At 65.6% G+C, this 14,844-nt stretch overlaps 1 protein-coding gene across 1 annotated transcript; it reads left to right on the plus strand.

Moving 5' to 3' along the window:
• Nucleotides 1–4,379: 4,379 nt before the first annotated feature.
• Nucleotides 4,380–9,426, plus strand: LOC129121271 (uncharacterized). The gene is made up of 6 exons (XM_077179424.1): nucleotides 4,380–5,296; nucleotides 5,575–5,739; nucleotides 5,840–6,089; nucleotides 6,414–6,780; nucleotides 7,176–7,352; nucleotides 7,675–9,426. Exons 1-6 carry the CDS (start codon nucleotides 4,380–4,382, stop codon nucleotides 7,776–7,778), a joined length of 1,980 nt encoding a protein of 659 aa, XP_077035539.1. The 3' UTR covers nucleotides 7,779–9,426.
• Nucleotides 9,427–14,844: the final 5,418 nt, after the last annotated feature.

A 14,844-nucleotide genomic window follows, 5' to 3' on the forward strand; every position in this document is an offset into this window, starting at 1 on the left:
GGCCAGGCCAGGCCAGGGCCCCTGGGAGCAGCCTGGTCGCTGGCTCTTTCCAGTGCCTCTGCTGGCACGGCTTCAGAGAGCCCTGCTTGCTTTGCAGCTGCTCCCGGCACCCCCCTGGGCGAGGAATCCTCGGGCTGCAGCCCCGGCCGTGGTGAAGAGCAGAGTCCAGCCCACGAGGCCGGGGACAGCGACGGTGCCGCCGTGCCCCGCTGCAGCGGGGCTCCTGCAGCCGCCTGTGCGCGCTGCCCGGGCCCGGCTCTGCCGCTCGCCAGCCCGTCGGCTGCGGGGCAGTGGCCGCTGCCCGGCGCGCAGCAGGGAGCAGGTGAGAGCGGCGCGGCCCGCGGGGGCCCGGCCCGCTGCACTGGCGGGCACTGGGGGGTTCCTGGGCGCGGGGCTGATGGCTCGCTCTCGGCCTTTGGCAGGGCAAAAGAAGGAGCTGCAGGAGCTCTACCAGCTGGGCCCGCAGCTGGGCAGCGGTGGCTGCGGCACCGTTTTCTCGGGCATCCGCCTCTCCGACGGGAGCCCGGTGAGTGGCCGCGACGGCCGGGCGTGGGACGAGGGGCAGCGCTGGGGAGGGGCAGCGCTGGAGCTCAGCCCTCCTCTCTGCATGGCTTCTTGCAGGTGGCCATCAAACACGTGGCCCGGGAGAGCGTCCTGCAGTGGGACGAGCTGGTGAGGGAGCGGGGCCGGCGGGACAGAGCGGCCCGGGGCGGGCAGGGAGAATCCCGGGACGCCGACTGCGAGCGGGAGGCGGGGCACGGCGGGGGCAGCGGGCGTGGGCTCAGCGTGCGAGCCGCAGCATCGCAGGCCCGGCCGGGCCAAACAGCGGCGGCGGGGCCGGGCAGGGGCACCCCCAAGCATCCCCCGGGCGGGAGGAAGCCCCAGCACCAGGGAGGCTGCGCAAGGGGGCGCGGGGCCATCCCAGGCGGGGCGCAGCGCAGCAGCCCCGGGGCAGCATCAGGCCTGCCGCCGGCGCTGATTTTCTCCTCCTCGCAGCCCGACGGCACCCGCGTGCCCATGGAGATCGTGCTGATGGAGAAGGTGGGCTCCAGCTGCTACAACATCATCCGGCTTCTCGACTGGTTCGAGCTGCCTGACAGCTTCGTGCTGGTGCTGGAGCGTCCGGAGGCATGGCAGGATCTCCTGCAGTTCCTGCTGGAGCAGGGGTTCCTGAGCGAGGAGATGGCGCGCTGGCTTTTCGTCCAGGTGCTGGAGGCCGTGCGGCACTGCACGGCCTGCGGCGTCCTGCACCGGGACATCAAGCCGGAGAACCTCCTCGTGGACCCGGAGAGCGGCGACCTGAAGCTCATCGACTTCGGTTGCGGCACCTTCCTCCAGGAGCGGGCCTACACGCGCTTTGCCGGTGAGCCCAGGGCCCGGGCGCTGCTCCCGGTGTCAGGCCCTGCAGGGCCCCACTCCCTCCTGGGCTGCGGCCTTCAGCCGGCTGCCCTTTGGCCCGGGGCAGACGCCGTGCCCCCGGAGCCGGCTGTCGGCCCTGCCCACAGAGCAGGGTGGCAAAAGCCGGCTCCGGGCCTCTCGGCTCGGCGGGCCCGCAAGGTCCCGGGCAACTCCGCTGGCCTTCTTTGCCTCGCAGAATGGTTCCTTGGCTTTGGCCAGCTGGCTGGGGGACGCGGGTGGCCTCGGGGTGGGGGGGGGAAGCTGTGGCCGCGGGTGCAGCCCCTGCCTCAGCCAGGGGCCTGGCGCCGGGCTCTGGAAGGCAGCAGCCCGCGCCTGGACAGCGCCGCCCGTCTCCCCTAGGAACGCACGCCTACAGCCCGCCCGAGTGGATCTGTCTGGGCTGCTACCACGGCCATGCGGCGACCGTCTGGTCCCTGGGCGTGCTGCTGTACGTCATGGTCTGCGGGTGCCTCCCCTTCGAGGACGACCATGCCATCGTGCAGGGGCAGCTCTTCTTCTGGCAGCAGGTCTCTCCAGGTTGGTCTCCGGCCCCAAGAGGGCGGCTTCGGCAGGGGGCGGCGCGCAGCCCGGCGCGGCCCTCACGCAGCTCCGCGCACCGTTGATCTGCCCCCAGGGCCGGCCGCAGGGGGTGGCCCGTGCCCACGGGCTCAGCGTGGCCCGCGCGGCCCAAGGAGGCGGCCGTGTCCCGCCGTGCCGCTCTCTTCGCGCGGGGCAGAGCGGCTCGGGAGGCCGGCGCAGCCCCGAGCACACGCAGCGCGGCCCGGGCCCTGCGGGCGCCGGGGGCAGCTGGGCGGGAGCCTTCTGCCGGTGACCGGCGCTGTCTGCCTTCTCTCCCCAGAGTGCCAGCACCTGATCCGCTGCTGCTTGGCCAGGAACCCCGCGGCCAGGCCGGAGCTGGAGGAGATCTTGCGCCACCCTTGGGTGCAGGGCAGGCGTTTTTGATGCCTTGGTGGATCCCCTGCAGCACCCACTTACAGAATCCCACGCAGGACTGAGGATCCGGGAAATAAAACAACAACAAACCCATTGCGGCGTGTCAAGTCCGGCTCTTGTCAGCAACTTCAGCTGAAGAAACCTCTTGGGAAAAGGGGAAATCAGAGGGCTCCCTTCAGCCTTTGTCCAGCTTTCCTTGCCTTTCCTCTGGGCTGGTACTTTTGTGTCTTCAAGCACAAGCTGTAGTGCGGGTAGGAGGGGCTTGACCGAGCCAAGAAATGCAACAGTGAAACAACAGCAGCCCTTTGAAAGTGACAGGGGCTTCTTGGTGTGTCTCCTCAAGTGACACACGGTTCTCTGTGTGCATTGCAAGCATCAGCGTGTATCAGGGACAGAGATGCCTCCTCTCCAAAGCTCTGAGAAGAACCTGAAGCAGCAGAACATCATTTCACGTTGAGCCCCCATGAACTCTTCCTCTTTGTTTCCCTCCCATGGGCAGCAGGCAAATGCACACCAGGCCTCGTGGCTCATGCCAGAGCCTTCTTCCTCCCCAGGAAAACTCCTCCCAGTAAGGGAGGAGCCCCCCACAGCCCAGGACTCTCCAGCTCAGCCCCCCTAGAGCCAGGCTACCCTCTGAGCCCCACGTGCCTTGGGCCAAGCGGGGATTGGGGACCCTCTTGGCCACAGCCACCACAAATAAATTGGACGCTCAAACCTCTGACAAGAGGAAAAGGGCCAGCAAAGCCTCAGCCTGGAGCATGAAGGGAGCAGACTCCAGGCTGCTCAGGGAACTGCTAAGCAAGGACCCAGGGTAAATGGTTTTGAAGCTACTGGGGTCCATCCGTGCTGGTCGCTTTGGAAACATCTCCTAAGGCACAGGAGCAGGCGATGCCCAAATGTCGGAAGCCAAGCAGGCAAGGCATGAGGCTGGCTTGCCTTGACAGGCATCTTTTCTGGGAAAGAGGATGGAAAAGGAAGCTGTGTGCCCTGTGGAATCCAGGTCAGGAGAATACACAGATGCTTCTAGCCACTGCAGGGAGAAATTGGAACTGCAGGGAGAAATTTGACGTGGTGAAAGTTCAGCGGGAGATGAAGGTGGCCAGAAATGCAGGGCACGATATAAACAGAGGTTTTGAATACATTAATGGGAAAAAACCCCCATTGCAGAAATGACATTGAAATAATCTTGTTCCCTTCTGGGGTGTGGATGGTCACCTCCCAAAGAAGGACAGAGACACAGCAAAGGTGTTTAAGGTGCGTTCGTTGCCTCTGTCTTTGACTCTCATCCTTCCCTTCCCAGTGGAAACCATTGCGCTGGTGTACCAAGGGACACTGCAAAGTCCTTGAAGAGGGCAAGCCTTGCTCAGCAGAAACCAAAGCACCCTTGTTTGGGGCACAGCATTCCCATCCAAACCCAACACATGGCCAGCTCTTGGGAAGAAAGAAACTGAATCCCAGTCCACGCTAGAGCAGTGGGAGCACAATGAGCGCTTGTTGGCAAACCCCGATTTATTTAGAGCAGAGGCACAGCAGAAGTCAGTGAGCTGCTAACAAGAAACTCTTGCTGCCCTCGACAGGCAGTCAGCTCAGGAGAGCTGCCCAGAGACAGAGGAACTTCAACTCTCTTTGTCTCTGGAGGATCTGTCTTCTCAGGCACACAGTAGTGGGTGTTTCCAGCTGGGAACAAGCGTCCCGGGAGCCGTGGGCTTGACGCTGCTGGCACCAGCGCTCTTCCAGGTGTGCCCCTCGCTGCAGGGAACGATGCCTTGCAGCAGGCTGAGCTCCCGTTCTCCCTGCCAGCAGCTTTCTCTGGCCGTGTCCATCTTCAGGCACGAGCCGGTGCTGCTGCTCCCGGAGACGGGCTGGGCTCTGAGGGCACAGAGGGGCTGAGCGCTGGCGTGAGGCAGGGCTGTGATGTCCCAGGGCTGTGCCGGCCGCAGCACTGTGACATCACCGCGCTGGCACTGCATAAAGCCGGGCCGGCGCCCACGGCCACCAGTGCAGTTGCGATGGGACGTGCCGGAGCCATGAGTGACGGCGGCGTCCTGGGGATTGTGCTTGTCCTGCTGCTGGCCGCTGGGGCCGTCTGGTGGGTCCTTGGCCACCGGCACCCACCGAGCCGGCGGGCACGGACAGCGCAGAGGAGCGAGCGCCCCGGGGCCCGGCCCGGAGGCTCACGCAGGAAGCGAGGAGCCCCTGCGGCTCCCAGGCCCTGCAGGCCTCGGGCCACTCGGCGCAAGCGGCCGCGTGCTCCCGCCAGCCCCCTGGGCAGGCCCTGCAGCTGCGGCCCCTGCGTGGCTCTGGCCCAGGAGCTGCAGGAGCTGATGCGGCTGCTCTGGGATCCCAAGGGGACACGGGCGCCGCTCTACTCGGGGATGTGGCAGGCGCTGTGGAAACAACTGCAGGAGCTGGTGAAGCGAGGCCACCTGCCCTGCTGTGGCCTGACCAGCTCCTCCCGAAGCCTCCATCCCTTCAAGAGGCTGCTCCCAGCACGATTCTCCATCCCTGGGAGAGCCTCAAGGCCTGCAAGGATGGCACAGCAGGGGAGAGCCATCCCTGCAGGAACCTCAGGCTGTCAGAGACCCTGCATCCTGCCAGGAGCCTCTGCTCTCTCTGACAGCCTCCATCCCTCGCAGAGGCTCAGGGAGACCTGTCAGCCTGCAGAAGGTGCAGAGCCCGTGGACAGGTCTCCCAGCTCCCTTGGACTCACGGGCTTCAACAACGCGGGCGCAACCCTGGCCCCTGACGTGGCCGGGGAAAGCCCAGCAGTCCAAATGGGAGCCCAGCCCGATCCAGGGGAGCCTTCTCGGGAGAAGCTGGCCGAGCAGCAAGCGTCCTGGAGCCAGCAGTGGCCATCCCACAGCTGCCAGGACGCTGTGCCGCTTGTGCCAGCCGGCGACAGCCCGAGCCTGGTGCTGGAGACGAGCCTGGAGACACCAAGGAGGCTCCTCCAGCTCCAGGGAGCTGTTCCAAGAGAGCCCTCGACTGCCACCAAGGGCTCTCCAATAGCAGGTGAGATCTCCTGAGGCGCTGTCTGAGGCTGCCCCGGCGCTCTTGAGGGGCGCGGCCAGGCCAGGCCAGGGCCCCTGGGAGCAGCCTGGTCGCTGGCTCTTTCCAGTGCCTCTGCTGGCACGGCTTCAGAGAGCCCTGCTTGCTTTGCAGCTGCTCCCGGCACCCCCCTGGGCGAGGAATCCTCGGGCTGCAGCCCCGGCCGTGGTGAAGAGCAGAGTCCAGCCCACGAGGCCGGGGACAGCGACGGTGCCGCCGTGCCCCGCTGCAGCGGGGCTCCTGCAGCCGCCTGTGCGCGCTGCCCGGGCCCGGCTCTGCCGCTCGCCAGCCCGTCGGCTGCGGGGCAGTGGCCGCTGCCCGGCGCGCAGCAGGGAGCAGGTGAGAGCGGCGCGGCCCGCGGGGGCCCGGCCCGCTGCACTGGCGGGCACTGGGGGGTTCCTGGGCGCGGGGCTGATGGCTCGCTCTCGGCCTTTGGCAGGGCAAAAGAAGGAGCTGCAGGAGCTCTACCAGCTGGGCCCGCAGCTGGGCAGCGGTGGCTGCGGCACCGTTTTCTCGGGCATCCGCCTCTCCGACGGGAGCCCGGTGAGTGGCCGCGACGGCCGGGCGTGGGACGAGGGGCAGCGCTGGGGAGGGGCAGCGCTGGAGCTCAGCCCTCCTCTCTGCATGGCTTCTTGCAGGTGGCCATCAAACACGTGGCCCGGGAGAGCGTCCTGCAGTGGGACGAGCTGGTGAGGGAGCGGGGCCGGCGGGACAGAGCGGCCCGGGGCGGGCAGGGAGAATCCCGGGACGCCGACTGCGAGCGGGAGGCGGGGCACGGCGGGGGCAGCGGGCGTGGGCTCAGCGTGCGAGCCGCAGCATCGCAGGCCCGGCCGGGCCAAACAGCGGCGGCGGGGCCGGGCAGGGGCACCCCCAAGCATCCCCCGGGCGGGAGGAAGCCCCAGCACCAGGGAGGCTGCGCAAGGGGGCGCGGGGCCATCCCAGGCGGGGCGCAGCGCAGCAGCCCCGGGGCAGCATCAGGCCTGCCGCCGGCGCTGATTTTCTCCTCCTCGCAGCCCGACGGCACCCGCGTGCCCATGGAGATCGTGCTGATGGAGAAGGTGGGCTCCAGCTGCTACAACATCATCCGGCTTCTCGACTGGTTCGAGCTGCCTGACAGCTTCGTGCTGGTGCTGGAGCGTCCGGAGGCATGGCAGGATCTCCTGCAGTTCCTGCTGGAGCAGGGGTTCCTGAGCGAGGAGATGGCGCGCTGGCTTTTCGTCCAGGTGCTGGAGGCCGTGCGGCACTGCACGGCCTGCGGCGTCCTGCACCGGGACATCAAGCCGGAGAACCTCCTCGTGGACCCGGAGAGCGGCGACCTGAAGCTCATCGACTTCGGTTGCGGCACCTTCCTCCAGGAGCGGGCCTACACGCGCTTTGCCGGTGAGCCCAGGGCCCGGGCGCTGCTCCCGGTGCCAGGCCCTGCAGGGCCCCACTCCCTCCTGGGCTGCGGCCTTCAGCCGGCTGCCCTTTGGCCCGGGGCAGACGCCGTGCCCCCGGAGCCGGCTGTCGGCCCTGCCCACAGAGCAGGGTGGCAAAAGCCGGCTCCGGGCCTCTCGGCTCGGCGGGCCCGCAAGGTCCCGGGCAACTCCGCTGGCCTTCTTTGCCTCGCAGAATGGTTCCTTGGCTTTGGCCAGCTGGCTGGGGGACGCGGGTGGCCTCGGGGTGGGGGGGGGAAGCTGTGGCCGCGGGTGCAGCCCCTGCCTCAGCCAGGGGCCTGGCGCCGGGCTCTGGAAGGCAGCAGCCCGCGCCTGGACAGCGCCGCCCGTCTCCCCTAGGAACGCACGCCTACAGCCCGCCCGAGTGGATCTGTCTGGGCTGCTACCACGGCCATGCGGCGACCGTCTGGTCCCTGGGCGTGCTGCTGTACGTCATGGTCTGCGGGTGCCTCCCCTTCGAGGACGACCATGCCATCGTGCAGGGGCAGCTCTTCTTCTGGCAGCAGGTCTCTCCAGGTTGGTCTCCGGCCCCAAGAGGGCGGCTTTGGCAGGGGGCGGTGCGCAGCTCGGCGCGGCCCTCACGCAGCTCCGCGCACCGTTGATCTGCCCCCAGGGCCGGCCGCAGGGGGTGGCCCGTGCCCACGGGCTCAGCGTGGCCCGCGCGGCCCAAGGAGGCGGCCGTGTCCCGCCGTGCCGCTCTCTTCGCGCGGGGCAGAGCGGCTCGGGAGGCCGGCGCAGCCCCGAGCACACGCAGCGCGGCCCGGGCCCTGCGGGCGCCGGGGGCAGCTGGGCGGGAGCCTTCTGCCGGTGACCGGCGCTGTCTGCCTTCTCTCCCCAGAGTGCCAGCACCTGATCCGCTGCTGCTTGGCCAGGAACCCCGCGGCCAGGCCGGAGCTGGAGGAGATCTTGCGCCACCCTTGGGTGCAGGGCAGGCGTTTTTGATGCCTTGGTGGATCCCCTGCAGCACCCACTTACAGAATCCCACGCAGGACTGAGGATCCGGGAAATAAAACAACAACAAACCCATTGCGGCGTGTCAAGTCCGGCTCTTGTCAGCAACTTCAGCTGAAGAAACCTCTTGGGAAAAGGGGAAATCAGAGGGCTCCCTTCAGCCTTTGTCAAGCTTTCCATGCCTTTCCTCCAGGCTGGTACTTTTGTGTCTCCAAGCACAAGCTGTAGTGCGGGTAGGAGGGGCTTGACCGAGCCAAGAAATGCAACAGTGAAACAACAGCAGCCCTTTGAAAGTGACAGGGGCTTCTTGGTGTGTCTCCTCAAGTGACACACGGTTCTCTGTGTGCATTGCAAGCATCAGCGTGTATCAGGGACAGAGATGCCTCCTCTCCAAAGCTCTGAGAAGAACCTGAAGCAGCAGAACATCATTTCACGTTGAGCCCCCATGAACTCTTCCTCTTTGTTTCCCTCCCATGGGCAGCAGGCAAATGCACACCAGGCCTCGTGGCTCATGCCAGAGCCTTCTTCCTCCCCAGGAAAACTCCTCCCAGTAAGGGAGGAGCCCCCCACAGCCCAGGACTCTCCAGCTCAGCCCCCCTAGAGCCAGGCTACCCTCTGAGCCCCACGTGCCTTGGGCCAAGCGGGGATTGGGGACCCTCTTGGCCATAGCCACCACAAATAAATTGGACGCTCAAACCTCTGACAAGAGGAAAAGGGCCAGCAAAGCCTCAGCCTGGAGCATGAAGGGAGCAGACTCCAGGCTGCTCAGGGAACTGCTAAGCAAGGACCCAGGGTAAATGGTTTTGAAGCTACTGGGGTCCATCCGTGCTGGTCGCTTTGGAAACATCTCCTAAGGCACAGGAGCAGGCGATGCCCAAATGTCGGAAGCCAAGCAGGCAAGGCATGAGGCTGGCTTGCCTTGACAGGCATCTTTTCTGGGAAAGAGGATGGAAAAGGAAGCTGTGTGCCCTGTGGAATCCAGGTCAGGAGAATACACAGATGCTTCTAGCCACTGCAGGGAGAAATTGGAACTGCAGGGAGAAATTTGACGTGGTGAAAGTTCAGCGGGAGATGAAGGTGGCCAGAAATGCAGGGCACGATATAAACAGAGGTTTTGAATACATTAATGGGAAAAAACCCCCATTGCAGAAATGACATTGAAATAATCTTGTTCCCTTCTGGGGTGTGGATGGTCACCTCCCAAAGAAGGACAGAGACACAGCAAAGGTGTTTAAGGTGCGTTCGTTGCCTCTGTCTTTGACTCTCATCCTTCCCTTCCCAGTGGAAACCATTGCGCTGGTGTACCAAGGGACACTGCAAAGTCCTTGAAGAGGGCAAGCCTTGCTCAGCAGAAACCAAAGCACCCTTGTTTGGGGCACAGCATTCCCATCCAAACCCAACACATGGCCAGCTCTTGGGAAGAAAGAAACTGAATCCCAGTCCACGCTAGAGCAGTGGGAGCACAATGAGCGCTTGTTGGCAAACCCCGATTTATTTAGAGCAGAGGCACAGCAGAAGTCAGTGAGCTGCTAACAAGAAACTCTTGCTGCCCTCGACAGGCAGTCAGCTCAGGAGAGCTGCCCAGAGACAGAGGAACTTCAACTCTCTTTGTCTCTGGAGGATCTGTCTTCTCAGGCACACAGTAGTGGGTGTTTCCAGCTGGGAACAAGCGTCCCGGGAGCCGTGGGCTTGACGCTGCTGGCACCAGCGCTCTTCCAGGTGTGCCCCTCGCTGCAGGGAACGATGCCTTGCAGCAGGCTGAGCTCCCGTTCTCCCTGCCAGCAGCTTTCTCTGGCCGTGTCCATCTTCAGGCACGAGCCGGTGCTGCTGCTCCCGGAGACGGGCTGGGCTCTGAGGGCACAGAGGGGCTGAGCGCTGGCGTGAGGCAGGGCTGTGATGTCCCAGGGCTGTGCCGGCCGCAGCACTGTGACATCACCGCGCTGGCACTGCATAAAGCCGGGCCGGCGCCCACGGCCACCAGTGCAGTTGCGATGGGACGTGCCGGAGCCATGAGTGACGGCGGCGTCCTGGGGATTGTGCTTGTCCTGCTGCTGGCCGCTGGGGCCGTCTGGTGGGTCCTTGGCCACCGGCACCCACCGAGCCGGCGGGCACGGACAGCGCAGAGGAGCGAGCGCCCCGGGGCCCGGCCCGGAGGCTCACGCAGGAAGCGAGGAGCCCCTGCGGCTCCCAGGCCCTGCAGGCCTCGGGCCACTGGGCGCAAGCGGCCGCGTGCTCCCGCCAGCCCCCTGGGCAGGCCCTGCAGCTGCGGCCCCTGCGTGGCTCTGGCCCAGGAGCTGCAGGAGCTGATGCGGCTGCTCTGGGATCCCAAGGGGACACGGGCGCCGCTCTACTCGGGGATGTGGCAGGCGCTGTGGAAACAACTGCAGGAGCTGGTGAAGCGAGGCCACCTGCCCTGCTGTGGCCTGACCAGCTCCTCCCGAAGCCTCCATCCCTTCAAGAGGCTGCTCCCAGCACGATTCTCCATCCCTGGGAGAGCCTCAAGGCCTGCAAGGATGGCACAGCAGGGGAGAGCCATCCCTGCAGGAACCTCAGGCTGTCAGAGACCCTGCATCCTGCCAGGAGCCTCTGCTCTCTCTGACAGCCTCCATCCCTCGCAGAGGCTCAGGGAGACCTGTCAGCCTGCAGAAGGTGCAGAGCCCGTGGACAGGTCTCCCAGCTCCCTTGGACTCACGGGCTTCAACAACGCGGGCGCAACCCTGGCCCCTGACGTGGCCGGGGAAAGCCCAGCAGTCCAAATGGGAGCCCAGCCCGATCCAGGGGAGCCTTCTCGGGAGAAGCTGGCCGAGCAGCAAGCGTCCTGGAGCCAGCAGTGGCCATCCCACAGCTGCCAGGACGCTGTGCCGCTTGTGCCAGCCGGCGACAGCCCGAGCCTGGTGCTGGAGACGAGCCTGGAGACACCAAGGAGGCTCCTCCAGCTCCAGGGAGCTGTTCCAAGAGAGCCCTCGACTGCCACCAAGGGCTCTCCAATAGCAGGTGAGATCTCCTGAGGCGCTGTCTGAGGCTGCCCCGGCGCTCTTGAGGGGCGCGGCCAGGCCAGGCCAGGGCCCCTGGGAGCAGCCTGGTCGCTGGCTCTTTCCAGTGCCTCTGCTGGCACGGCTTCAGAGAGCCCTGCTTGCTTTGCAGCTGCTCCCGGCACCCCCCTGGGCGAGGAATCCTCGGGCTGCAGCCCCGGCCGTGGTGAAGAGCAGAGTCCAGCCCACGAGGCCGGGGACAGCGACGGTGCCGCCGTGCCCCGCTGCAGCGGGGCTCCTGCAGCCGCCTGTGCGCGCTGCCCGGGCCCGGCTCTGCCGCTCGCCAGCCCGTCGGCTGCGGGGGAGTGGCCGCTGCCCGGCGCGCAGCAGGGAGCAGGTGAGAGCGGCGCGGCCCGCGGGGGCCCGGCCCGCTGCACTGGCGGGCACTGGGGGGTTCCTGGGCGCGGGGCTGATGGCTCGCTCTCGGCCTTTGGCAGGGCAAAAGAAGGAGCTGCAGGAGCTCTACCAGCTGGGCCCGCAGCTGGGCAGCGGTGGCTGCGGCACCGTTTTCTCGGGCATCCGCCTCTCCGACGGGAGCCCGGTGAGTGGCCGCGACGGCCGGGCGTGGGACGAGGGGCAGCGCTGGGGAGGGGCAGCGCTGGAGCTCAGCCCTCCTCTCTGCATGGCTTCTTGCAGGTGGCCATCAAACACGTGGCCCGGGAGAGCGTCCTGCAGTGGGACGAGCTGGTGAGGGAGCGGGGCCGGCGGGACAGAGCGGCCCGGGGCGGGCAGGGAGAATCCCGGGACGCCGACTGCGAGCGGGAGGCGGGGCACGGCGGGGGCAGCGGGCGTGGGCTCAGCGTGCGAGCCGCAGCATCGCAGGCCCGGCCGGGCCAAACAGCGGCGGCGGGGCCGGGCAGGGGCACCCCCAAGCATCCCCCGGGCGGGAGGAAGCCCCAGCACCAGGGAGGCTGCGCAAGGGGGCGCGGGGCCATCCCAGGCGGGGCGCAGCGCAGCAGCCCCGGGGCAGCATCAGGCCTGCCGCCGGCGCTGATTTTCTCCTCCTCGCAGCCCGACGGCACCCGCGTGCCCATGGAGATCGTGCTGATGGAGAAGGTGGGCTCCAGCTGCTACAACATCATCCGGCTTCTCGACTGGTTCGAGCTGCCTGACAGCTTCGTGCTGGTGCTGGAGCGTCCGGAGGCATGGCAGGATCTCCTGCAGTTCCTGCTGGAGCAGGGGTTCCTGAGCGAGGAGATGGCGCGCTGGCTTTTCGTCCAGGTGCTGGAGGCCGTGCGGCACTGCACGGCCTGCGGCGTCCTGCACCGGGACATCAAGCCGGAGAACCTCCTCGTGGACCCGGAGAGCGGCGACCTGAAGCTCATCGACTTCGGTTGCGGCACCTTCCTCCAGGAGCGGGCCTACACGCGCTTTGCCGGTGAGCCCAGGGCCCGGGCGCTGCTCCCGGTGTCAGGCCCTGCAGGGCCCCACTCCCTCCTGGGCTGCGGCCTTCAGCCGGCTGCCCTTTGGCCCGGGGCAGACGCCGTGCCCCCGGAGCCGGCTGTCGGCCCTGCCCACAGAGCAGGGTGGCAAAAGCCGGCTCCGGGCCTCTCGGCTCGGCGGGCCCGCAAGGTCCCGGGCAACTCCGCTGGCCTTCTTTGCCTCGCAGAATGGTTCCTTGGCTTTGGCCAGCTGGCTGGGGGACGCGGGTGGCCTCGGGGTGGGGGGGGGAAGCTGTGGCCGCGGGTGCAGCCCCTGCCTCAGCCAGGGGCCTGGCGCCGGGCTCTGGAAGGCAGCAGCCCGCGCCTGGACAGCGCCGCCCGTCTCCCCTAGGAACGCACGCCTACAGCCCGCCCGAGTGGATCTGTCTGGGCTGCTACCACGGCCATGCGGCGACCGTCTGGTCCCTGGGCGTGCTGCTGTACGTCATGGTCTGCGGGTGCCTCCCCTTCGAGGACGACCATGCCATCGTGCAGGGGCAGCTCTTCTTCTGGCAGCAGGTCTCTCCAGGTTGGTCTCCGGCCCCAAGAGGGCGGCTTCGGCAGGGGGCGGCGCGCAGCCCGGCGCGGCCCTCACGCAGCTCCGCGCACCGTTGATCTGCCCCCAGGGCCGGCCGCAGGGGGTGGCCCGTGCCCACGGGCTCAGCGTGGCCCGCGCGGCCCAAGGAGGCGGCCGTGTCCCGCCGTGCCGCTCTCTTCGCGCGGGGCAGAGCGGCTCGGGAGGCCGGCGCAGCCCCGAGCACACGCAGCGCGGCCCGGGCCCTGCGGGCGCCGGGGGCAGCTGGGCGGGAGCCTTCTGCCGGTGACCGGCGCTGTCTGCCTTCTCTCCCCAGAGTGCCAGCACCTGATCCGCTGCTGCTTGGCCAGGAACCCCGCGGCCAGGCCGGAGCTGGAGGAGATCTTGCGCCACCCTTGGGTGCAGGGCAGGCGTTTTTGATGCCTTGGTGGATCCCCTGCAGCACCCACTTACAGAATCCCACGCAGGACTGAGGATCCGGGAAATAAAACAACAACAAACCCATTGCGGCGTGTCAAGTCCGGCTCTTGTCAGCAACTTCAGCTGAAGAAACCTCTTGGGAAAAGGGGAAATCAGAGGGCTCCCTTCAGCCTTTGTCCAGCTTTCCTTGCCTTTCCTCTGGGCTGGTACTTTTGTGTCTTCAAGCACAAGCTGTAGTGCGGGTAGGAGGGGCTTGACCGAGCCAAGAAATGCAACAGTGAAACAACAGCTGCCTTTTGAAAATGACAAGGGTTTCTTGAAAGTTACCAGGTCTTTTTAAAGTGTCAATGGTTTCTCCTGAAGTGACACACGGGTCCCTGTGTGCATTCAAAGGGCTTGTGTGGGTCAGGAACAGAGACTTTGCTCTCTTACCAAAGCTGTGAGTAGAACCAAAAGAGACAAAATGTCATTTCAGGTTGAGCCCTGATGAACTGTTCCTCTTTCTTTCCCTGTAATGGGAGCCAGGGCTCTGCCTTCAACCAAGTCCACAGCATCCTAAGTCATGTGCATGGAGCGCAAGGGAGATGTTGAGATGCCAGAGTCACTCCCGTGGTGCTGGGATTATTGTACCCCCCAAAAAATATCTTCCTCTGCCTTAAAAACAATTGATGGTGATGGAAAATGCAGTAACCAGTCACAGGAAAACACCCAGGTTCCTACCTGATTGTTATTTGCCATCTAATAAACCTATGCTACCTTTTGCTTACTGCTCTGACCTACCAAAACAGGGTTTTGGAAATAATTGTTGGGGTTTTTTTCATTTATGTGCCTACTCTTTCAGTTTTCTTCCCTTTTGTGAAGGCTGCTGATGCTCTTGTGCCCTGAATGGCTCTCCCAGTCTCTCCCTGAAGACCTGACCTGAGCTGTGATCCTTCCAGCCAGGACCCCAGTGTGACAGGATGGCGAAAGCTCTGTGTGCCAGCCCTGGTCTGGAGGCTGAGCTGGGAGTGATAATTATCCCTTTTCTGATGACCTGTGAGTGGTGACTGTCAGTTGTCCAAAGGTCATGACACATTTCCTCCAGGAGCAGGAGGTCCCCGTGTCCCCACAGCCCCAGGATGTTTGAGAGCTGGAGGTCTCTGGTGACCCCATGCTGGGGTTTCTCCTCAGGCCAGAAGAGATGGCATCACTCCGAGGGCTGCCAGGGTCCCACCTCACCTGGGAAGCTTGTGGGTGTTTGACATGCTTGGGTGTTTTCCCAGTTTATCCCCATTTCTTCGGGGGCTCACCACTTGCCCCTCACAGCTTGCCCTAAAATGGCGGCTCCCTCCCTCACCCTGGCGGTCATTATGAGGGGACATTGGGGCTCGGCTGGGGATGGAACTGGTGCCAAATGGCCTTGAACTCCTCTGGGAACCGGGCCAACAAGGAGGTGACATTACTCTTTTCAGGGAATTGTGGAGAGGTACAAGGTCCCCGCTGAACCTCCTTTTCTCCAGGCTGAGCTCCCCCAGCTCCCTCAGCCTCTCCTCATCAGACGTGCTCCAGAGCCCTCACCGAGGGATCGCTTCCACATTCTGAGGCACAAGCCCCGAAACATTCGCCAGCAGACAATTCGCCTTGTCCGCCACCCGGGGGGGATCCTGAGC

Source organism: Agelaius phoeniceus, chromosome 6 (genome assembly GCF_051311805.1).
Source record: "Agelaius phoeniceus isolate bAgePho1 chromosome 6, bAgePho1.hap1, whole genome shotgun sequence".
Classification (NCBI taxonomy): Eukaryota; Metazoa; Chordata; class Aves; order Passeriformes; family Icteridae; genus Agelaius; species Agelaius phoeniceus.